The sequence below is a fragment of the Dama dama genome, chromosome 1 (genome assembly GCF_033118175.1).
Source record: "Dama dama isolate Ldn47 chromosome 1, ASM3311817v1, whole genome shotgun sequence".
Taxonomy (NCBI): Eukaryota; Metazoa; Chordata; class Mammalia; order Artiodactyla; family Cervidae; genus Dama; species Dama dama.
The window spans coordinates 35536695-35560317 of record NC_083681.1 but is presented as its reverse complement, the minus strand read 5'-3'; the positions used below and the strand labels follow the sequence as shown (position 1 = coordinate 35560317).

At 50.9% G+C, this 23623-nt stretch overlaps 2 protein-coding genes across 15 annotated transcripts in view; one reads left to right on the top strand and one right to left on the bottom strand.

Annotated features, from left to right (window-relative positions):
• The window catches only part of USH1C (USH1 protein network component harmonin), a 48377-nt gene extending 37185 nt beyond the window's left edge, over positions 1–11192 (bottom strand). For both annotated transcript variants that reach the window (XM_061146651.1, XM_061146662.1), the window contains exons 1-2: positions 11062–11192; positions 37–104 (exon numbers count right to left, since the gene is read on the bottom strand). In XM_061146651.1, coding sequence (XP_061002634.1) covers positions 37–104; positions 11062–11097 — 104 coding nt within the window. In that variant the 5' untranslated portion in view covers positions 11098–11192. The remainder of the gene's footprint in view (positions 1–36; positions 105–11061) is intronic.
• Positions 11096–23623, top strand: part of OTOG (otogelin) — an 87432-nt gene continuing 74904 nt past the window's right edge. For 10 of the 13 annotated variants that reach the window (XR_009693570.1, XM_061146561.1, XM_061146598.1 and 7 more), the window contains exons 1-6: positions 11096–11394; positions 15713–15773; positions 18974–19052; positions 19958–20050; positions 20218–20372; positions 22854–22972. Coding sequence is in view for 12 of the 13 variants with exons in the window: in XM_061146561.1 (XP_061002544.1) it covers positions 11096–11394; positions 15713–15773; positions 18974–19052; positions 19958–20050; positions 20218–20372; positions 22854–22972 (806 nt within the window). In the remaining variant the exon portion in view is untranslated. Of the gene's footprint in view, positions 11395–14836; positions 15049–15486; positions 15548–15712; positions 15774–18973; positions 19053–19957; positions 20051–20217; positions 20373–22853; positions 22973–23623 lie in introns of those variants that run through there. The other 3 variants (XM_061146636.1, XM_061146571.1, XM_061146622.1) reach the window with 2 other exon arrangements.

The following is a 23623-nucleotide window of genomic DNA, read 5'->3' as shown; positions in this document are numbered from 1 at the left end:
GGGCTGGTCCGCGGAACCTGGACCCTGCACACTTACTGGTGGTACATCCGCAGCACATCGTAGAGATAGTCCTTTTCTGCATCATTTTCAATCAGAAAATCCACCTGGAAAGCCCCAATGCAGAATTATAGCTCCAGGCCGAGCACCTCTACAGCAGATCTCGGGACAGGGAGGTCACTGACGGTGGCAGCCGGGGGATGGCCCTCCTCTGCATCTCTTCAGGGTTGTGAGAAGAGGCGGGAAGCCAGAGGCCAAGCTGGCACCTGCCTCCAACACATCAGAGTGCAGACCACCCTGACGTGGCCACGGGAGTCCCTCTGCCTCGCACCCGGATGTGGTCAGGCTGAGTCTCGTCCCCAGGGCAGTGATGCACACAGGGATGCATATGCGCAGCATAATGTGAACCCCTCGTGACGGTGATGCACCCCCACGGCAGCCGTACTGCCGATCACGTCCATGGCTATGTCACCTGTGTCCAGGCGACAACGCCAGTGTCAGCTCCCCCGTCTGGAAGAAGCCCACTCTTACCTGACGGTTGCTGTAGTGCCGGATGACTGCTTTCAGAAAGGACTTAGGCCACTCACTCAGATAGCACATTCCCTCCCGCCCCCCCCCCCCCCCCCGCCACCCCCGCCGGAGCACCCTGCACTGAATTCTCCCTCGTCCAGTCCTGGCCTAAGCTGGGTCGGCCCTGACTTCTAGTCACTCTTTCCCCTTCCCACGTCCCTGTGCGCCTCCCCTGCCACCCGAGGAGGAGAATCAGGTTACATTTTTTCAGCTTCCCTGACGTCAATGGCTGGGAGTCCAGGGTCAGGGTCAAGAGCTGTTTCGTTAGCACCTCAATCCCAGGGGAGCTGGTGGGCCAGGAGCCCCGGATTTCACTCCCTGAGACAGCTCACTGTGTATCTCTGTGCACTATGTCTTAAGCTCTCTCTTCAGCCCAGGACCAAGTGAGAGGTCAGGGTGGGAGCTTGAGGGGTCCTTGGATCCCTCCCTCCTCCAGGCTCCAGGCCCAGCAGCATGGTCCAGGGCTTCAGCCCACATAAGAGAGAAGATGCTGCTGGAAGCTGCAAGCTCCCACCTGATTGGTCCTCGGAGGAAAGTTGGAGCATCTTTGCCTTTTCGTTGGGCATCTTAAGGATTCTGGGAAGTTGGGGGGGGGGGGCGGGAATCTGTCTGTCCCAACCCAGAGAGGACATACAGGCCCCAGCCCTTGGGATTTCTGGCCTGAGCAGATGGATGACAGAATGCAGACTTCTGGTCTTCACCTAGCAGTACCTTCTTCCCTCTTAGAATCAAGCTGAACATTTGATTAGAGATGAGAATAAGCTAGGAGGCTTGCCCTGCACTGACTCATAGTTGGGCTTCAGCAGCTTCAGAAATTGATCCTACCCGCTCCAAGGAGGGCATTCCTGCTTCCTCCTGCTTCAGTGTCCCTCTCCTCCAGGCCAGGGGCTCCCGGCCAGTAGAAGATGGGGGACAGGAGCATGTGCTAGAGTGGGCAGCACTGAATCTCAGGTGGTAGCCTTGGCTTTTCCACACACCACAGAAGTGGGCACCGTGAAAAGGCCACATCTGTGAGAACCCAGCCTGGACTCTCTCCACACTCTGCCTGGGTTTGCGTGAGAGGGGTGGGCAGCCACACCGAGACAGACCTGGACTGCCCACATGTGGCTGTGGTGCAGGAGTCTGAGCAGAGAAAAATTCTGAATTTCTCTAGGATCAGGCACAGAAATATTTAAATAAATTGGATCATATCACTTGCGTGCTTAATAGCGTCTCATTTTACTTAAAACAAAATTCAAGAACTTCCCTGGTGGTCTGATGGTTAAGATTCCAGGTTCCTAGTGCATGGGGCCCTGGTTCAATCCCTGATTAGGGAACTAGATCCTGCATGCCACAACTAAGACATGGCGCAGCCAAATTCCTTACCTTATCAAGGCCAAACTTTAGTTCCTGCCACTCTTCCTAGCTACACAAGCCTCCTTTCAGGGTTTCCCACAGGCTACACTCGCTCTAGCCTCAGGGCCATCACATATGCTGTTCCCTCTGCCTGGATGGTTTTCCTCCTTCCCTGCGTGGCTGGCCTCTGCCCCAGGGAGGTCTTCATGCTCACCACCCTAAACAGAACCCACTCCATCACCCCAAAGATGCTTCAATTCCTTCATTACAACAGTCACAATTTGCAGTTCATTAAAGGCTGCTTTTTGGTGAACTGGTTTGTTTCCTTCACCAGACAGAAAACCCCACAAGGGAAAGATGAAGTCTGTTTTTTCCAAGTCTCTCGAGCCTAATGCATAGAATATGGTCAGTAAAGAAGTATCAGAGGAATTTGTCCATCCCCCTGCCTCCTGGTCCATGCACAGTCAGATGGGAGGAAGAGAATCATGGAAGCAGAAGGGGAAGGGAAATAACATTTGCATCATGGGATGGCACCAGGAGCTTCTCTGGGCTTTACTCCACTTGTTTATCTCACCAGCCCTACGAGGCCAATTTTGCAGACAAGGAAACTGAAGACCAGAAAGGTTACAACATGTCACACAAGGTCCCACAGCTAATCAGAGGCAGCACTAACATTTGAACCTCAGTCTATCTGATTCTGGGGCTTCCCCAGTGGCTCAGTGGTCAAGAATCTGTCTGCAAGGCAGGAGACACAGGAGACATGGGTTCAATCCCTGAGTCAGAAAGATCCCCTGGAGGAGGGCATGGCAACCCACTCCAGTATTCTTGTCTGGAGAATTCCGTGGACAGAGAAACCTGGCGGGCTATGGTCCATGGGGTCGCAAAGAATCTGAGTCACTGAAGTGATGGAGCATGCATGCATGTTATCTGATTCCAAAACCTATGCTCTCCCCGCTATACCACTGCCTGTGTGAGTCAGAACTGAAAACGTCAGTTCCTCTTTAGGCCAAAATTTCAAAACTTTTGCTCTCAAGCAGGACACCCTTATCTTGAATCCCCATCTCTCTCCTTTGCACTCTTAAGAAATCCCTTTGGGTTTGGTCTATAACAAGCAAGAAAATACCTCTTCTGGGTGACTCCTGGAACTGCAGATGTTCTGCTTTCTATGAAAGCATAAAAAAGCCCATCTGCTCTGATTGCAGTGAGGAGAGCCCGACCAAAGGGCTTCTAGCTCAATTCCAGCCATGGGTGGTGACATAGGACAAAATAGAGGAGAGGGAAATCTCTTCTTGACTGAGGCCTTATGACTGAAGCTCTCTGCAACCCCTCCTAGCAGAAACGCCTCCTGCTGCATCATTAAATGTAAGAAGTGAGGCACAGTCCTCCGCAGACAGCGTTTAGGCGCTGGGTGGAGAGTAGAAATGGAAGACAAAGGCAATTTCCAATATTAGAGTCTAAGGTTCTGCTTTTCTGCATCCCAAGCACAGATCACCTGGAGACGCTCGTCAAGGAAAGAGCCTATTCCTGGGGGTCCCAGGCTCCTGGTCCTTGTGGGCAGCTCTCCAGTGCTGACCCCTGCATCCAGAGGTCCCCACCCAGAAACCACATCCTACAATTCTGCCCCTACCTATCCCTCCAGGGTCATCTCTATCACCTCCCAAGTGTGACTCAGGCTGCAGCCAAACAGACCTTCCCCTAACACACTGGAACCTCCTCGACCTCATGCAGAATTGTCCCATCTATCCCCAGCAACTTGTCCATTTAAAAAATTATCCATTTACCATATCTGGGAAATTGTATCTGGCTTATGTAGAATGTTCTCTAAACACCAATGTAAGGGATAAATCAACATGGTGGGAGTCTAGTGACCCTGACCATTCCCCACACAGGAATGTCTCCAAAAAGACTCAGGGATAACAGCACTACTTTGTTCTCTGACCACATCTGAGTGAAAACACACACACCAAGAACAACAGCTGAGAAGGATGAAACTTTCTCTGGAAGCCTGAATGTGCAGAAACATCACCACTGTAATTCAAATTTTGCTTTTAAGTATTTAAAAAACTTGTATGATATCTCTTCCTCTTGGAATCTAGGTTCAAGCAAAGTCCCCAGGAGGGTCTCCCCCACAGCAGTTCAAGGGGCAGCGTCGGGGATCCCATCCCTGAATGGGATGTGTGTCAGAATGGCTGTGTGCCATTTTCCCAAAAGCTTGTGCTCAGCTACCTGTAACACACCTGGTACACAGTAGGTCTTAAAGCACATGCCATGCAAACATTCACCGTGCTCAGTGGTGTCTGCTGAATGATGAATGAACTCCAGCGGCCTTAGTCTACAGCCTTCCTTCTATCCTCTCCGCCAGTCTGCAGTCACCTTCCCATCACTCCTCAGTACACAGCCTCCTGAATCTGTCTCCTCTTAGCTCAGTTCCAGTCTCAGACCCACGCAAGATGGCCTGCCCTTGCTCTTCCCACTGACCTCTGTTTTCATTTAAGGGGAGTCCAAGCCCCCTCTTCTAGAGTCTTTCCTGACCATGCCCAGCCCAGAGCCTCCTTACCAGCCTCCCAGCCTGAGGCCCTTGACTGGCTCCCTCATTTGGGCCAGACTCTGCTTACAGACAGGCCACGATGTCTAAAGTACTTTACTTGTATTGTCTTTAACAACCCTCTGAGGTGGATGGATATTATCCCCATTTGACAGATGAGGAAATCGAGGCTCAGAAGTAGTAGAGATGAGATGACTGCTGGCTCCAAAACCCTTGCTTTTTTCCAAACTACCACATGGTATCCACTTATCAGGTGGAACTTCCTTATTTGCATTTGTCTAATACACATTAATTGAGCACCTACTGTGTGCAAGACACCATGTCTTCTTTCTCTAACTGGATATAAAAAGCCTTTCCCTTTCTTGGATCCCTCTTGATGATGGACACAGAAGCCCTAAGGAGACCACCATGTACAAGTAACTGTGTGGGGGTCTCTTTATCATATCATTACCCTATGCCCACTCACTGTGCCCACTCATCTTGTGTCTGGTCCCCTCTGTCCAGCATGGGCCTTCTCTGGCCGATGCTCAGCTGGCTCAGTGCTATCGGCCTGCATAGTAAGGGACATCTCCCTCCTCACAAGGTGCAAGCCCCTGTCTAGGGCACTGGAAGTAGACTCTGGGTTGGCCTCGGGTCTCTTCAACCTCACTTCCCTGCCTTCCTCCATATGGACTGCCCTTTCAGATTGACCTCACAGGGGAAGTACACAACCTTCCACTCATGAAAATTCATGTATGCACTCAGCCAAAGATGGAGAAAGAGAGCAAGAAGCAGATTAAATAATGCATGTTGTTCCACTGGGTGACATTTGCCCTCCTAGGGCTGTGGTGGGGATTAAGTGAGTGAATATCTGTAAAGTGCTTAAGACAGTGCCATGGCTCCGAAACTTCAAGGGCTCTAAAATGTGTGCTACATTGCTTCCTTTTTGCCTCCAGACCCACAACTGAGCCTCCTCCACCTAGAGGAGTGCCCCTAGAAGCTTTGTCTGGGCTCCCTGCCCCCTACTTCCTTCTGGGTTCAGCCAAGGAGGGCGGTAAGACGGCCTGGGGAGAAAGGGAGTGGAGCTCTGATTCCCCAGCTCACTCTGTGCCAGACCACCATGAAGCAGGTGCCCCCACCTGAGGCTGCAGCGTCTGACTGGGCGTCTCTCTGCAGCCACTTTCTCTCTTGATCTGGAACCCCCTTCCCTTGCCCCTTGGAGAGCCCCTGGCCTCCAGCTGCTGCTTGTCCCAGGCTGGGTCACCACGCCTTGGCAGGTCAGCCATCCCCGCCCTTTCCTGTAAGCAGTCCCTTCATAAAACTCTTCAGTCTCCCATGTGAGTGAGCCACCTGCTTCCTGCTGAAGCCCTGGCTGGTGTGGGATCTTAGCTATAAGCACTGGTGGTACCAGCAGTGTTTCTTCTCTGTGAAGAAGTCGCTCAGTCGTGTCTGACTCTTTGCGACCCCATGGACTGTAGCCCACCGGGTCCCTCTGTCCGTGAAATTGTCCAGGCAAGAATACTGGATTGGGGAGCCATTTCCCTCCTTCAGGGGATCTTCCTGACCCAGGGATCGAACCTGGGTCTCCTGCATGGCAGGCAGATTCTTTACCATCTGAGCCACCAAGGAAGCCCAAGTCTCCTCAAATGCCAGCTCCCCTTGGTCAAGCCTTTTCTCAGGCTCCCCCACAAAGCCTGCCCTGTCATCCTCTCTGCACAGGATGACACGTTGTCCCCACCCCTGCCCTGGGACTCACCAAGCTGTGTTGGACTTCCTTTCTTCACCTGCCTGTCTCCTCACTAATCAGTGTGTGGTCCCAACACAGGCCTAACGGAAGGAAGGCGGGCAGTGAGGCCACACCCCCTTCCCCATGTGGGTCTGCATGTCACCCGGCTTTCAGCTTCCTCTTCTGTAAAATGGGGATAAAAGTATCTCATAGGATTCCATCCTTTCATGAGAGATAAAAACGGCTTTTTAAAAAATTCTTCATTGAGTGAATAGTTGTTACTTTGAACAGCACTTGGAAAGTAGCAGGTTCTAAGTGTTCGTTAGTTAAACTAAGTAAGAATAAGTGAATACAAGTTCCGTGCTCTCAGCAGTTGGCAGAGAGTGGACCTCCATAAGTGTTGTTGGGATGCTGGGATCTAGTTCCACTTCCACCCAGGCCTGCACAGTATGCATCCCAGAGTTCAGTTCAGTTCAGTTCAGTTCAGTTCAGTCGTTCAGTCGTGTCCGACTCTTTGTGACCCCATGGACTGCAGCACGCCAGGCTTGCCTGTCCATCACCAACTCCCGGAGTTTACTCAAACTCATGTCCATCGAGTTGGTGATGCCATCCAACCAACTTGTCCTCTGTTGTCCCCTTCTCCTCCTGCCTTCAGTCTTTCCCAGCATCAGGGCCTTTTCCAATGAGTCAGTTCTTCCCATCAGGTGGCCAAAGTATTGGAGTTTCAGCTTCAGCATCAGTCCTTCCAATTTATATTCAAGACTGACTTCCTTTAGGATGGACTGGTTGGATCTCCTTGCAGTCCAAGGAACTCTCAAGAGCCTTCTCCAACACCACAGTTCAAAAGCATCAATTCTTCAGTGCCCAGCTTTCTTTATAATCTAACTGTCACATCCAGACATGACTACTGTGGGCATCCCAGAGAGCACTGGGTTTATCTGACTCATGTTTTATTATCCTTTATTTTTCAAGAGACTTGTGTCATGCTTACTAGCTGGTAACATTTGACCCAGTGCTGGGCACAGCAGATCACACCCTGCTTCTGCTGGTTCTCTTGCCTTGCTTAAAGTTCCTTCTCCTCTTCATCTCCTCTACAGGTTGGAGTGCCCCAGGCTCTGTCCTGAGCCTTCTCTCCATCAGCACTGTCTCCCTAAGTGATTTCACCAGTCTCTGGGGTTTAAATACCATTTATACCATAAGGATTCACTGAGGCTGATCCCCAGCACAGAACTTTTCCCTGATTTTCACACTCCTACATCTACTGATCTTCTCAGTCGCCTTTGTACTTAGAAATCTAAAAGGTATTTCAAACATAAAACATTCAAAATGGACCTCTTGGTTTCCACCACCTCCAGCTCTGTCTCCACCAACCTCCTCCTCCCAACACAGTCTCACCCTGATACCTTTCTCTCCACACCTGCAACCATCCCATCAGCAAAGCCTGTCAGATCTACATTGAACATGTATCCTGGGTCTGGCACTCCATCTAGTCCATTGCGGGAGCCTCCTAGGGAGGGTCCCCCTTCTCCCCTTTGCCCTCTCAGTCTCTTCTCTACCAGCAGTCAGAGCAATCCTCTTAAAATGTGAGTCAATCATCACTCCCCTGCTGGCTTCTCTCACTTAGAACAAAACCCCAAATCCTGAGTGTGGCCCATTAGGACTCCACCACCCCTCTGATCCATCTCCCACCACTCTTCATTCTGTAAGTCCTCTCAGAAACACCATTCTACTTGCTGTTCCTTAAGAAGGCAACCAGATGCTTGCCTCAGGGCCTTTGCACTTGCTGTTCCCTCTTCCTGGAATGTTCTTCTTACCACCTGAGACACCAGGTGTTCTACCCAATGAGGTAGAAATTGGCTCATAAGGTAGAAATGAGGTAGAAATGACTGCATGCTGATACATGCAGTCATATATCTGCATGACTCCTCCCCTCATTTCTTTTATGTCTTTATGTCTTTGCTGAAATACCACTTTTTTCAGAGAGGTTCTCCTGACTATCTTATAAAAAGTACTATCTTGTCACTCTTTATCCCTTCACCTCACTCAGTTTATTTTTTTCATAGCATTCATTACTATTTGGCATTTTATCACACTTCCATTGGTTTGCTTGTTAACTGTCTGTCTTCCCTACTAGAACGTACTCTCTAAGAGGGCAGAGACTTTGTTTTATTATTCAATGGTTAGAGTACTACCTGGCATGTATTAGCAACTCAGTATTTATTGCATGAGTGCATGAATGAATGAAAGATTAGCAAATCCCTTGAAGGCAGAGGCTCTTTCTGACCTTATTTATCCCTCAAACCTCTTCTGCCAGATGCCTAGCTTTGGGCAGGGTACACTACAGATGCCCATGAATATGTGATTGCTGAACAGTCAATAAATACTTTTTCAGCAAATGAGTAACCAAGTTTCTGCAACCTGCAGGTGCAGTGTTTCTTTTGAAAAGCTGGTTCTCTTGGGGGGAAGCCTTAGTCTCTGATGCCCCTCTCCCCTTGCCTTGGTATCCTGGCTGAAGGCTGTGACCAGGAAGGGCATGCAAGTGGTGCTCATGGCCTTGGGGAAACCGTACAAGCCCAACAGTCCCCGCTCAATGGTCTGGAGACTGTTGGGCCATCCATTAGGATGCTCTGCAGGCATCAGTGGGGAATAGTGAGGCCATTTACCAAATGGTTGCTTCACAACCAGAGAAGCCAATATCTGAATTCCTATTTCATCCTAATCATCCTGTGAGGTGAGCACAACGAATTCCATCTCACAGTGAAGGAAACTAAAGCTCAGCAAGGTTAAGTGGCTTGCCCAAGGTCTTACTGCAGTGAGTGACAGGACTGAGATTTGAGCCGATTTCTACCTCATTGGGTAGAACATCTGGTGGCTGAGGTGGTAAAGAATCTTAAATTTAAAGAATTAAAGAAAGTTAATAACTTTCTCCAGGTCACACAGCACTATCTGTGACAACACACTACCTTTAATGCTACCTCCAACGACTAAGGATTTATTTAGATTACATATCATTCTCAACGGGGTAAATTTGCTCTGAAACACTAAGGAAGGGGCATCTAGAAAGCAATCAACAGCAAGGTCTCTCCCCGGCTGCTTCATCCTCTCTCCCCAGTTCCCAGATGATCTCCAAACTGGGAGGGGAAGGCTGCTGCAGCCTCCTCCGAAGCAACAGAGCACAAAGTCCAGCCCCAGCCTTGCCCAGCACGCCCCGCCTGCACACTCAGGGCATTAATAGGTAATGACTCTTGTGATGAGGAAGAGCAGGGCGGTGGAAACACACACAGGCCTGAGGCCCTTTGGGGCCCATGGGGCCTGGGGAAGAGAAACAGGGGCTAACCCAGGGGTTGAGTCAGATATCGGGGACCCCAGAAACAACGCTCTCAAAGAGGCAAAGAAAAGTACCTCATGAGGAGAAGACAAAAGAGGACCCGACATTACTTTCAACCCCAGGGCAGGAAAGTGAAATTCAAGCCTGAGTCATCTTGGGGTAGAGGACGGGCAAGTGGGTTGCCTGAAATCTACACTCACCAAATGTCCCTGGCGGCTGAAATTTCTCCTCTCGGGTCTCTTTGCAACAGGATGCTCTGGTGAACACTGTCTCACACTCCCCTTGTTATTTCCCAGCCCCCACACTCCTGCATGAACTTCCGGTTCTCTCTCATCCCTGGGATCCCAAGGCCTCATTTTTAGAAGACTCCAGCCAGCAGGATCTGTCCCCTTTGTGCCCCCACCAAACCTTGATTCCAACACTCAGCACCCAGGAGTGGTTAGTTATTAGTGTAGGGTCTGTCACCCACCCACATGGCCAGCAACTTGAAGGCACAGACTGGGTGCTCAAAACATGTTTCTTAAATGAACAACTGACCGTTGGTCCCTAATCCCAGGCCACAACCCTTAGCCCCTGTGGCCTCCGTACTGATTGCTCCTTGAGCTCCGCTGGGCTTCTCTGTGGCGAGAGGGGGGCCAAGCTCCCAGACCTTGTCTACCTGAGCTCTACCCCCTCAGGCTTGGGAAGGTGGTTGGCTGAATCTAAAGACACTGCCCCTCTGGGTGGGTCTCAAGGCGCAGTCACCCTTCCTGCAGGCAGGGCCTGTAGGTAGCTCCAGACACCCCTGGCTGCACCCTTGGGCTGAGGCATCCTCAAGGCTAGTGGGGAGGTACACTGGATCTCTTCAAAGGGTCCTCTCTGACCTCAGGGCCTCAGCAACTCCTGCACAGCTCTTGAAACAGTTCTGGGAAGCCTGGGTCAAACCCAGCGACGGTCTCTGACAGTTCTGGGCCACCAATGAGGTTCCTCACTGGGACACCCTAGGGGAGAGCCTGAAGGGTCTGGCTGACTCCCACGGCCCCCTGGGCAGTTCCTTGGCTATTTCTCAGGTCCTAAGAAATGCTCTTAGGTGGGGAGTGGGCTGTCTGATGTGCCTCTAACTCGAATTTTCAGATCAGAAGACAGATGGAGGCATCCACTTGCCCTCCATCCCAGTCCTCACCTCTCAGCCACTATCCCAGAGCCTCTCCACATGCTTCAACAGCCCAGAGCTGGGGGCGCTAGCAGGGAGCGGGGCAGGGGGGAGGGGGTCGTTGCCCACTATGGGGCATCTCAGAGAATTATCCCATCTTAAGACAAGATCAGAAGGAATTCTAACCCCCTCCCCCCGGCAGCGTATTAAGAAAAAGGACACTTTCAGGAAGGAGATCTGTTTAGTGGCTTCTACACCTAGAGTCCCAATGCTCCTCCCCCATTTTACTGGGGATTCCTGCTGGCAACCAAAGGACCCTCAGGGTCCCAGCCCACCCAGAGTCCCAGGACCGGCTGGCAAGGGAGGGGTGGTGCCGAGGGTATCCACCGCCCACCCACTCCTTCCCCGGACTCCGCGGGGCCGCCAGAGGGGCCGCCAGTGGCTCTGACCTTGTGCCGGAATTCTCGGGCCACCTTCCGATCCATGGCTGGGCTGGATCGAGTCGCTCCTTCGGGTCTGCTCCTTCGGGTGCCGGCTGCTGGGTGCCCGGCTGCCCCAGCCCGCAGAGGCGGCGACCGTGACAGGCGGAGCCTGGGAAGGAGGAGGTGGGGCCTGGGGCGGACCGGGCGGGGCGCCGGGGCGGCGGGAGGCACCTGTCCTGAATCTCGCCGCCTCTCACCAAGAGCCGCTGGCCAGGAGGGTGCGTCTATGGTGGCGGCAGCGACGGCTGGACGTGTGACTGGCCCTGCCCTTGGAGTGGCTCCCAAATACACGCGGTTAAGGTAACGGATCTCAGGAAGCTGTCTGACACCCCTTGCCAAGCATCTCACCTTTAGTGTACATTCTATATGGGCGCTTCCCTGGACTTTTCCAACTTGGAAGAACCCTGTTTGTGAATTCCTTGGGGCTGGGTCTTACTGTAGCCCACAGGAACCTGAACCGCGGGTAGGAGGGCCCCTTCTCCACTGACTTCCTCTCCCACACTTCCCTAGCTCCCCTCCACTCACACACACACACACACACACACACACAAGCATGGGAAGGCCTGGAAATGACATCCTGATTTACAGCCGACCTTTACCCAGGGATGAGGCCCTGTCTGGTTCATTTGATTCAATTCAACTAAGATCTGAGGTAGGAGACCGACCGGCTCCAGGTTGGACATTTACAATCAGCCAGCCTGCCTTCTCTTTGCATTTCCTGAGGCAAGAGATAGGTGGGCTGCAGTAGAGGAACTGACCACCAGCCCCCTGTTTGCTCTCTCAAATGGAAGCAACGACAGAAACAGGGTAAATAGAAAGTCTTTGTCTCCTGTAAGCATCTCAAGGGAATAAGGCAAAAGTCCAGTCTGATACGGGAGACACTACACATGTGCAGAAAGGCTCCTTGGAGTTAAAAGTCAGGGGATAACGCCAGGCCATATGAGTCTTGCTCCTCCCAGAAGCCTTCACTTTGAGATCCACCTTGGCTGACGGGATGTGTGCACACCCTCAGGGGAGGGTCCCAGGGTAGGCCAGGTATGGAAAAAGAAAATCAGACAATTGGCCTGAAAGATGACAAAGGCCTGGAAATACTGACCTATATAAATGATTTAAATGTATATAAATGTACTCCTCAGACGGGGGTACACCCACACCCTTTGTCTCTGGGTGTGCATCTCAGCCTTGCTTCTATCTCAACTAAACAACCTGTTTCTCTATGCACTCTCCCACTTGTTGTGCTGTCTCTAAAGTAAACTTTGTACCTGCATTTACAGTTTCTGCCTCCGTGATAAATGCACTTTTCACTGCGGGCAAAGATCCAGGGAAAACTACCTTCTAGCCTCTAGCCCTTGCTGGTTTGGTGGCTAGGACTCCTGGTTTTCATCCAGGCTATCCAGATTCAATTCCTGGGCAGGGAACGAAGATCTCCTTTCAGGCCACCGGTCTCTGCTGCCCCACCCAGATCAGGTCTAGTGCTGGGGTGCAAAGATAATGATGAACCAAGCCTGAGACAGACTGAGAGCACAGAGGGGGTGAGGGGTGATAAAGACAGTTGTGAATGGAAAGAGTGGGCACCTTTAATTATGAATTGGTTTATTTGTTTCTGCATTCAACCCAGGGCAAGGGCCTGCCCTGTTTGTACCTTGTCAAAGGGGAGGGGACAGGAGATGGACTGCAGCCCAAATCAGTGAATTACTGTGATTTCAAAGGCACCTAGAGACCCCCCTCCTTTGCAGCTCACCTGCAATAGCTGAAGTTTTGCCAGCAGACTATTTTTATTTGTCTAAATTATGACCTAATTTGAGATGTAAATCTTTTCTGGAAAAGAATCTTAAAATAGCATCCATATTCTCCCCTTAGTTGTGTCAGAGATAAAAGACTTGTGGAATTTTCAAAGGTTTAAGAAAGGTGCACAAAATAAATTCCCCTCCAACTGACTTTTTTGACTTTCTGCATTTCATAACTATGTCATATGGCTGTTTATTTCATGTGTAGATTTCAGGCAGAGCAGCAAATGCCCTTATGAGGGTGAATGACATCCATTGACACCCAATCCTTCTTTTACCTGAACACTGCCCACACAGATGTTCTTCTCTAAATGCCTCCCTCCTGGTTTTAGGGACAAAACTGAGTCCTGGTTCTCCTTTCCCATTGATAGCAAGCCCAAGCTCATGCTGTTTGTTGCACAACAGACCAATAAATTGAGAGATGACTTGTTGGGGAAGAAACCATGACCTTATTTGTAAAGCCAGCAGACCAAGAAGATGGTGGACTAGAGTTCCAAAGAACCATCTTCCCTGAGTTAGAATTCAGGCTTCTTTTATACTGAAAGAGGAAGCAGGCATCTTTTATACTAAAAGGGGAGGGAGTGTGGTTGGATGTTGCAAACTTCTGGATGCTGGAATCCTTTGTTCTTATAGCTGTCCACATAGCCTGGGTCTCAACGTTCCTGTAAATATCAAACAAGACAAATGTTATTCTCTGTTCTGAAACTTTTATCTCTATATGAGTGGGAAAGTATTAGACCTTTAATGGTCAGATCCCTGAAAATGGGTTATCCTGTATATTTCACACTATTGGCTACATTTTTGATTTAGAGCAAAAGGAATAGAATACAAAGGTTAAAGTAAAGGAAACAGATTCAATATGGAGTCAGATTTGTCCTTCCCTATTACACCATGAATGTTCTTTTTCAAGCTTTCTCTAAGACAATTTTGCTTTCACCTGTTCCTTAACTGGTGTTCTTTAAGGTTCCATCCTTGGCTTTCTCCTCTTCATCGTCCCACCTAAGCCCATGGCTTCAAATACGCCGTGTGGAGATAGTTATCCTTGCTTTATTTACCACTGTATTTCCAGAGCAGTGTGTGGCGAGGAGCAGATGCTCAATAAATTTGTTGACTGGATGAATGAATAAATGCATCCCAAATACACACCTCTGCCCAGGGGCCTATGAGGGCTGACACTATCATCATCACCATCTGCAAGGCCTGGCATCTGGTTGATGTTCTAACACTTAGTTGGCCAAGTGAAAGATGCAAAGTTTCCCAAGGCTCTCAGGTCAACATTTCTACCAGTCCAAATTTTTTCCTGGGCAGAGTGTATCTTATTCACAAAACTAAAGCTGTTTTTGTCAAAGTCAGGCCTCAATGGGACCAATAATACCTGAGTGTAAGGCATTTCTGTTAGTCAACATATCCTGAGCTGGGGCCCGATCTAGTGCTGGACACACAGAGAACTGAGGCATGATCCAACCCCTAGAGGTGCTCAAAACTAGGGATAGAGTGGGGCCTTGGGGACCCAGGAGGCTGTCGTGGGAAATGGTGTAAGCACAGGCTAGGACTCTGCAGGCCTGAGCCATGGTTTTGCCCCTGACCACTGAGTTGTGCCTCCTGGGACCTCTGTAAAAGGAGCGCATAGGACCAGACTCATACCAGCATTTTGGGTCCCCAGGAACCTAGTAAGGGGCTTCCAGAACCCAGGTTCCTGAGCCAGGGATCTCTGAAGAGCAAGGGATGTTGGAAGCTGCACAGACTGCCTGCCTCCTTGCTCCCCCAAGGGACTTAGCACTGAGTGTGATCTGAATCCAACCTCCCTTGGGGAGGGGCAGCCACAGGCCAAGAAGAACAAAGGCGGCGCCCCCACCCGTCAGGCTCCTAAATTATGGTAATAAGTTGGGCGGTCCTGTCACTCTAGCTCGGGGTGGAGCCAAGTGCCTGGGAGGCGGAGTCAAGGGTGCCCTGGGGCAAGAGAGCGAGAGGCGCCGCGGCCTCCAACCAGTGGAGGGGTGACCCGACCTTCGCGGGAGAGGCACTCGGACTCGGTCCTGCGCTCAGGCTTCCCAGACCCCGCGCGCCCCTATGGAGGCCCCGGCGCCAGTGTTCTGCCTGCTCGTAGCTTGCGTCTGGCTGCCCCGGGGTGAGCCAGCAGGGGAGTTTCCACCACTGCAGTCTCTCGGTGAGAGGGGTGTGGACTAGGGGAGGCCAGGAACCTGGAGAACGTTTAGAGGGACAGGCCTGGGCCAGTTGGAGAGAGGGGCAAGAAAGAAGGTTTGAGGGAAGGCAGGGGGACAGCCAGGGAGTGGGCCCGGGGAGAGGGACCGCAGAAGGAAAGAAAGGCCAGCCGGAGTCAGGGGAATGGCTCTCAAGCTGGGCAGCATGGAAGAGATCCAAGGAGGGGGAACCAGAGAGAACAGGGGCACAGAGAGTAGGAAGGAGGAGGGAGATACTTGTTGGAAAAGTGTCCCCAGGGAGAGGGAGAAAGGGTTTGAGAAGGCTGCAGGGAGAGAGAATGGGGGTGATGGCAGGTATGAGAGAGGCTTCCCATCAGGTGGAGAACCGGTTGAGAAGGGGTGAGGGGCATAGCTTGAGTGGATAGTAATCCCCCCGCCTCCAGCCGCAGCACCCACACCCCAGGGCAATGCAGAGCTGCAGCCTGAGCCAGCCCAGGATCCCAGGTGAGTAGGCAAGAACTGGTAGCTACCCCACTCACTGGTTCCATCTTCATTCCTGGCATGGGTGACCTCAGGGGTTAGCACAGGGGGTAGGATGGGCCTGGGGGTGGTGGGGAGGCATGGCCCACTCCTCTCCCCTCACCCACGCCAGGCTTGTTTCTCACCTAGCCACAGCCATCAGGAGGCAGTCCTTGCCATAGGGGATGCTACCACCGTGATGGGAGGCCAGGTAAGGGGAGGCCTGGGGAAGGGGGCACTTCACTGGGCAGGGGCTTATTTCTGTCTGGGTTTGAGGCTGTCTGGGAGCTCTGTAGGTGGCAGGAAGTATGTTTCTACAGTTATTCAAAAGGGAACCAACAAGATTCTTAGTATGTGTCTGAAGAATGCAAATTCATAGGATATTTCTACTTCTGCTTTCCTAATCCCTTGGGGGCCTATAGCCAACTTTTGTTTATTTATAAATTGTGTTTTAGAGGAAGAGGGAACAGAGTCGCCATCAGGAGACAGCTGAGCTCTTTCCTTTCCTGGGTGAAAGCAGGAAGGTGAGGGTTTGGGAGAGTGGAATTCTCTATTCCCTGCCTGGCCTAAACCCTGTCAGAGGTCCCTCTTCATCCCCTGAGCAGTGCCCCAGAAATGCTGCTTTGAGGGGAGAGACAAAACTGGGTCACCTGGTGGGGCCTGCAAGGAAGGGTTGGTTGAGAAGTGAGCCATCCTCTAAATCCTGACCATCCCCTGTTGCCCACCCTCCCTAGGTCCTCTGTGCTTTATTACTTAAAAAAAAAATTTTTTTTTTGATTGAAGGATGATTGCTTTACAGAATTTTGTGGTTTTCTGTCAGATCAGATCCTCTGTACTTTAGGAAGAGGTGGTGCTTTTCTCTCTTTGCCAAACTTCAGTCAGTCTCTGGATCAAGTGACTCAGGTTTCTTTTCTAGTCCTGGCTTGCATCTGTCTCCTTTCTACAACCACAAACATAATATAAATACAGCCCACCTGATATCAGGCCCCCCAGAGAATCTTGAGCCTCAGTTCACACACCCTGGCCCTTGGGATTCACTCTGGGGAGCTCCTTGTGCCAGCAGAATGGAAGCATCCTTTATAATAGAAAACAGTGTGTCCCAAATACCTGCCCTTTTAAAATAGATATGAAGATCCCAAGGAAGGAGGCGGCATGCTTACTTTGGAATGTCTGGATTATGTGGGGGTTTTGTATCTTTTTTTCCCATTTCTCCAGGCCCCAGATTGAACTGAAAGAAAATGTTGTCATTCTTTTTATTTAGTTTTTATTTTATTCTTAAAATGTTTTCATCATTCTTTTTATGGATGGGGATACTGAGGCAGGTGGATAATTTGCCGGGCCCTCAGGGCACAGGCAGAGCATGGTCTCCTACTAGTGTGTTCTCCCACATCATAAATGCCCCCACTGGACTCCAGGGATCCCTTTATTTTAGTGGGGCAGTGATCCTACCCAAGCACTTCACTCCCCTAGAGGACTTCTTTCCTTACTGGATTCCAGGGTACGCCTCCCCTTCTTTTCCTTGGGGAAGCATCTAGACCAGGCCACCCCAATAGGTTTCTCACATTACTCCTGAGAACAAACAAGGGGTTAGAATGGCCCTCCTTGAAGGCAATGGGAGTTGGAGGAGGCTGGGCAGGAATGAGGCTACTTAGAAAGTGAACCTGGGGAGCCCTCAAAGGCTTCTGCCTGGAATGCCCTCTTAAATAAGGGAAGGGGAGGTCTCAGACCAGTAGCTTACCATCCTTCATTTCTGTGCTGCCTCACTCTATAGAGCTCAGCCATTCTCTAGAGAATTGCTGGTGTAGACCAGAAGTCCATGAACTTGGATCGGGGTGGAGGTGGGGGGAAATGCATTGTTATTTATGGGAACCTCAATGGAACTGGAATTTTAGTCTTCCCTTTAATTACTGCTAGACATTATAGACCACAGAATATTAGCAGTATCTGTGACTCTTATTAATAGAAATCACAGGTATTTTCCTATCAGCTTGCAATTGTCGCTGTCTCCAGATTGCATCTATGCTCACTGCTCCCACATACTGGCAGTGGTATGGCCTGTCACTTGGTCCTGTGATTAAATGTGTTAATAAAGAAGCACAAATATTACCATTACTCACTTTTATAAAATATTTGATCACTGCATTGCAATATGTTTGACTTCCTTTATAATCTTATGTTTTATTTTATGTATCTAGAAACATCTGTTGCAAGAGGGGGCCCATAATCGTCACTAGATTGTCAGAGGGATTCATGGCATAAAAATGATTAAGAACTCCCCATCTATACTGAAGATGAATCATTTGGAAAGGATTTAAAATACTTCTCCAGAAATGGCCTCGATTCGTTGCAGCACAGGCCAGGCAGGAGGTGGAGAGATACAACCCACAGGAGGGACAAAGAGCTGGGGTTGGGCTCCAGGGACCAAGGGTTCTGAGTATTTCTGTCTTCCTAGTCTTTGCTAGAGGCTGGGGATTTAGCCCAGGGATGAGGAGGTGACAGTGAGGGAGAAAATACATGAGACAAACACCCTCAGTGTGGTTCATGTCTTATCAGCCCTGTGAGCAAGAATACGTGCTCTTGTTCCCTGTACCTGGGCCAGGCTGGGCCCTCTGTCCCAGAAGTTGTACAAATGAGAGGACTTAGGCCCTAAGAATGAGGATCCTACTGTGCTAAGGGTCCCAGTCCTAGGTGACATTAGACCCTCACTCAGGCTGGAGTCCTGAGAGGGACTGAACACAGTGAAATGATGTTCAGGGAAGTCCTGATTTCAGATGTTCATATCTCAAGAGACCATGGGATGGGGTTTCTGGTCTGGAAAATAGGATCTCAGCGGGGCTTTGCCTTTGTCCTCAGATTTGTGGTATTGGGGAGAGTTCCGACTTGGACGAGTTCTGAGAACGGCAGGTAGTGATCCATGAGGCATTGTTTTTGTTGATAGAAGAGCCCAAAAAGCTGAGTTGGGGTGGGGGATGTTCCCCTGCCCTGGGTTGAGGGGCTGCCTTTGTTTCTCAGCTCTGCCCCATACGGTTTCTGTGGTGAGGAGGTGTTGTGTTTGTTCTCCAGACAAGGTGGTTTTGTGCTGGTCTGTGGAGCACACAAAGGTTTACTAGGGAGGGAGTCGGGGGAGGCCGGGGAACACTGGAGCATGGAGGGGAGGGGGTTGTGTTCAGGCTACAGGCCTCCCCAGCCTGCCAGTGAGATGCCACTCGGGAGGGTGTAAGCCAGGCCTCACACCACCTGAAAATCCTGCCTCCAGGCCTCTCAGAGGTGGGCTGGGTAACTGGGGCACCCAGCAGCAGCGGGCCTGTCTTCCTCCAGGTAGTGAACAGGAAGGGCTGGGACCTGCAGGAAGCCTGCCATCCCTGAGGTCAGCCCTTGAATGAATTCTCTTCTGTCTCTTATCTGTAAAAGGAGGAAGCTGAGTTCCTGGCTTCCTTGGCCATGTCTTCCTGGGAAAGGCGGCTCCATCGGGCCAAATGTGCACCATCTTGTAAGTGCCCCTCCTTCCCTGTGGCTCGTGGGAGGCCCTCGCCTGCAGAAAGCCCTGTGAGGGAAGCCTGGGGCTTTTCTCGGGGCCTCCTGGCACCTCTTTTCCCTGCAGGGGGTCTCTTTCCACCGTCCCCAGCCTCCAGTTCTACTCTGCTTCTCCTTCTGGGCTGAGGAATGTCCTGTTTCACGACCACGGCCCAGCGGCTGTCCCCCCTCACATTGGCTGACTCCAGTGAGGTTGAGCTTCTTGTTTAGTGGTGCTTTCCCCCCTGGATCTCACTCTGTGTCTGTAGCCTCTCTCTACGTTTTTGTGGCCTCGCCTCTCACCTGGTCTCTGTCTGTGGTCCCTCTTCTCACATTATCCCTCCCTCCCTCACCACACTCCACTCTGCTTTGTCCTCGCATCCTCGGTGGCCTTCCTTTCTATTACATTCCAAAGCGAAGCCCCTCCACTTCCCCTGGTTTATGCTATGGACTCCTCCCCTAAGCTTATGGAGCAGCGAGGAAGAGCAGTCCATGAAGAGCTCTGGGCAGGCTCCTGCTCACCCCTCATGCTCCGTATTCACAGCTTTGATGCCTTCCTTGCTTAGTGGCCAAGACTTTTAGTTTAGGAAACTGAAGGCCTAGGTGGGGCTGGCCTGGGGTCTACTTGATACATACCGAAGGTCAGTACTCTGAGACTTTAGGACCCATTAGGTAGAGGGTAGGGCAGCTGTCTGAGGCACCCTGCTCCTGCCCCATCAAAGCCAGCTCCTGAGGAAAGTTGGGGCTACCTGTGATGGGGATCTGAGCTCCATGTCTCTCTGGGAGGGTGTGGGCCTGGGGTCCCACCATGACGGAGGTGCTGCGTCAGTGGATTCTGCCATTCTCAGCTTGATGGAGCGATGCCTTGCATCTTCCTTGCAGACTTGTTCTCCTGCTTCAACGGGGGCGAATGTGTGCACCCGGCCTTCTGTGACTGCAGGCGCTTCAATGCTACTGGGCCGCGCTGCCAGATGGGTGAGTCTGGGCTCCATTCCACCTCTGGGAGGGGTCACAGGTTTAAGAAAAGCTGTGGACCTGAGACTCAGGGGTCTGGGCTAGAGGGAGTGGGGGTGGAACCCACTAGCCCTGAGCTCAGTGTCCACTGCTGCTACAGAGGGATGCCCTTTTTGTCCCTGGCTCAGTGTACAATGCCGGCCCTGAGAGAGACAGCATCTGCCGGGCGTGGGGACAGCATCACGTGGAGACATTTGATGGCCTCTACTACTACCTGTCTGGGAAGGGCAGCTATACTCTGGTGGGGCGCCATGAACCTGAGGGGCAGATCTTCTCAGTCCAGGTGAGGTGTTCACTGCTCCCTGCCTGTTCGGGAAGGTTCCTCTAGGCCCTGAAGGCGTGGATGGCCTGGGCTCTGCTTGGCAGAGTTAAATAGGCTGGCACTTTGCTTCACCCTCCCAGCTCCTGTCCAGGGCTTCTGCACCCGGAGGGAGCTGAAGGCTCCATGGTTCTCACTCCATGGTTCTGGTTGCCCCTGGCAATTCACGTAGTCCCTCATTCACCAAGTATTTATTAAGTGCATAGTTGTACTCTTTTTCCTGGCACAAGGCCTGGTGCTGGCCCTGTGGACAACAACACAGATATGGTCTGTGTCCTCATGTAACTTACAGTCTAATGGGGAAAACAGACATCAAGTCAAATGAATCATTTCAGATGCCACTGAGTGCAACAGAGAAGTGTCAAATGGTTAGAAGAGCATGTGATCGAAACCTAACCTCGCCTATTGGGAAAGATGGTGATCAGGGAGGGCTTCCTGCTGGAGGAAGTGATATTTATGTTGGTATTAGAAGAATGAATTAGAGCTAGACAAGTGAAGGGATGGGGATAGACAGGAGAACACTCTAGGTCAAAGGAACATTGGGTGCTATGGTATGAACCTTAGATAAGAAAGAGCGTGGTGCCACAGAGGAAATGGTGGAGGTCCTGAATGACTCACCTGAGGGTGACCTCTTCTAAGGAGACTTTTTGCACACTCTGACCTCCTGAGTGGGCTCAGGGGCTCCTTTCTGTGGAACCAGTGTTCCACATCATTACCCTATCATTGTGTCTCTCTTACAAAAATCTGTTTCTGGGTTGGTCTCCTCTCCAGATACAAGTTTTCTGGGCAGGGGGACCATGTCTTTTCAATTGCTATTCCCAGTACCTGGATTAATGCTCAGTAAAAGCTTGTCTTGTGTATGAACACATGTGAGAGTCACAGTCTCATGGTCGGACAGATCTGATTTTCACATTTACCCTGTGTGTCAAGTGGGCAGTCATCTGCGGGCACTCTCTTTACCTGGAGAAGAGTCTAGCTGGGGAGGCTGCTCTGCTGGAGGGCACCTTGGCCAGTGTGGAGTTAAGGCTGAGAGGTTGGGAGATGGGGGAGACCATGGTGCTCACTGTCATCCCTATGCCAGCTGGGTGTGCCCCTTCTGTCTCAGGCATAGGCCTGCCAAGGGACTGTCTGGGGGCCAGGTCCTGGATGGACCAGGGACCCTGACCCTCTTTGCCTCAGAGTAGCATGGGTATCACACATCATGACTATGTCACTTCATGGTGGCCCAGATGGTAAAAAAAAAAAAAAAATCCACCTGCAATACATGAGACCCAGGTTTGATTCCTGGGTTGGGAAGATCCCCTGAAGAAGGGAATGGCAACCCACTCCAGTATTCTTGCCTGGAGAATTCCATGAACAGAGGCACCTGGTGGGCTAGGTTGATGGGGTCAAAAAGAGTTGGATATGACTGAGTGACTAACACACACATGTTATGATTACCTAGACCAGTGGGATGCCACACATTCACAAGTTATGAAATGAATTTAATAAGTCATAACTACCTTGAAAATAAAGAAAAAAGAGAATGTAAGTAGAAAATATTGTAGGAATGCATTACACATTAATAGTGGTGAATATTATTTTGTAAAACGTTTTGTTTTATTTAATTTATATGTGTATATATTTCTCACTATGGACCATGGTCGCAAAAGTTTGAAAAATATTTAGGCTATGGAATGGCCTTCACAGGTCCTACTTTTAGTTGAAATGGCTCCAGCCTGCCTAACCATGTTTAACAATAATCTAGTGGAAGGTTTGTTCACTCATGGGATGGATTTTCACATTTGGCAGAGATACATTTCAGACTTCTTCCTAAACTCTGACAGCCCCTGCCTACTTTGCTTGGGTCCTGTGGCTTTGGAGGTGTAGGTTCTGTCTGAGCGGGGGCAGAGGAGACGCACATGTGACAGGCAACACAGGAGTGATATGTGTGTGTAGGGGACAGCTAAGCTACCTCTACCAGGGTGGTGATAGGAGTGCGTGTTTATAGTGTGAGCATTGAGAGTGCCCTGTGATGCACCTATGAGATGTGTGTTCTGTTCATTATGAGTGTGAGATGGTGTGAGTGTGTAACTGGGCTTTCAATCTGATGGGATAAGCTGGGGTGGATAAACAAAAACGTCCAGAAATAGGGAGGCAGCACAATTGGATTTGGAATCCTGGCTGTGTGTGTGTGTCACCTGTATCACTTCACCTCTCTGAGCACGAGCCACGTCCTCTCTGAGGTGCAGGTAAAGACAGCTCTGACCTCCCTGTGGTGCTGTGGGGACTGGGAGAGATGACAGAGGAAAGGGGCTTGCCATGCAGCGGGAGGCAATCCAGCATTAGTGGGAGCTCAACAGGGTGCCTCTGGGCCCACAGCCGAAGCTGGGGATCAGGTGAGTGGCAGGAGCTTGCACGCTGGCCTCTGAAATGCCCCTCTCCCCCCCCCCCCCCCCCCCCCAGGTGCACAACGACCCGCAGTGTGGCTCCTTCCCCTACACCTGCTCCAGGTCTGTCAGCCTCTTCTTTGCGGGTGAGCAGGAGATCCATCTGGCCAAGGAGGTCACCCATGGAGGCGTGAGGTAACGCTAACACCTTCTGCCCTGAGCTCCCCTACTCCTTGGCATGGGTGGTGGGAGATGGCTGGGCACCTGCCCTTCTCAAGTTGTTTTCTGGGGGCAAACAGAATCTCTATCACTATGGCAGAAACATACTAGCAGGTCAGCTGAATTTCTAGTCAGCTGGGCTTACAGAAAGATGAGTCCCTCATGATTTTCTGGAACTCAGGCCCTGTGGGTTTCCAGACAATGGATTTGCAGGCAATGAGTGAAGTTTCCCAGATAGCTGTATAGGCATGATTAACAGGTTTTTGTTTTCACAAGTTGAAGGAAATCTTCCTGAATGTATCCTGCATAGTTCAAGCCTCATCAGAGCAGACTTTGAGCACACTTTCACCCTTTTCTGATGGCATGGAGTCATTTGAATGTCACTTACCTTGTTGGGACCTCAGGGATGACTGAGGGACTATTTAAGGAGTTAAGTCCCAGCTTCCTACATCAAAAGGCCCCAGACTGTGGTCCTTTCGGAAATCTTTCTTGCATCTCTTCTTCACTGGCCTCTCCTTCTTTGGCTGTACGCTGCCGCTTCATCTTGCTGTCAGGGGGACCCTCCTGCACTGACCGTTCACCCCTTTCTCATTTCCTGCTTCAGACCTGGAAACAGGGTAACCAAGC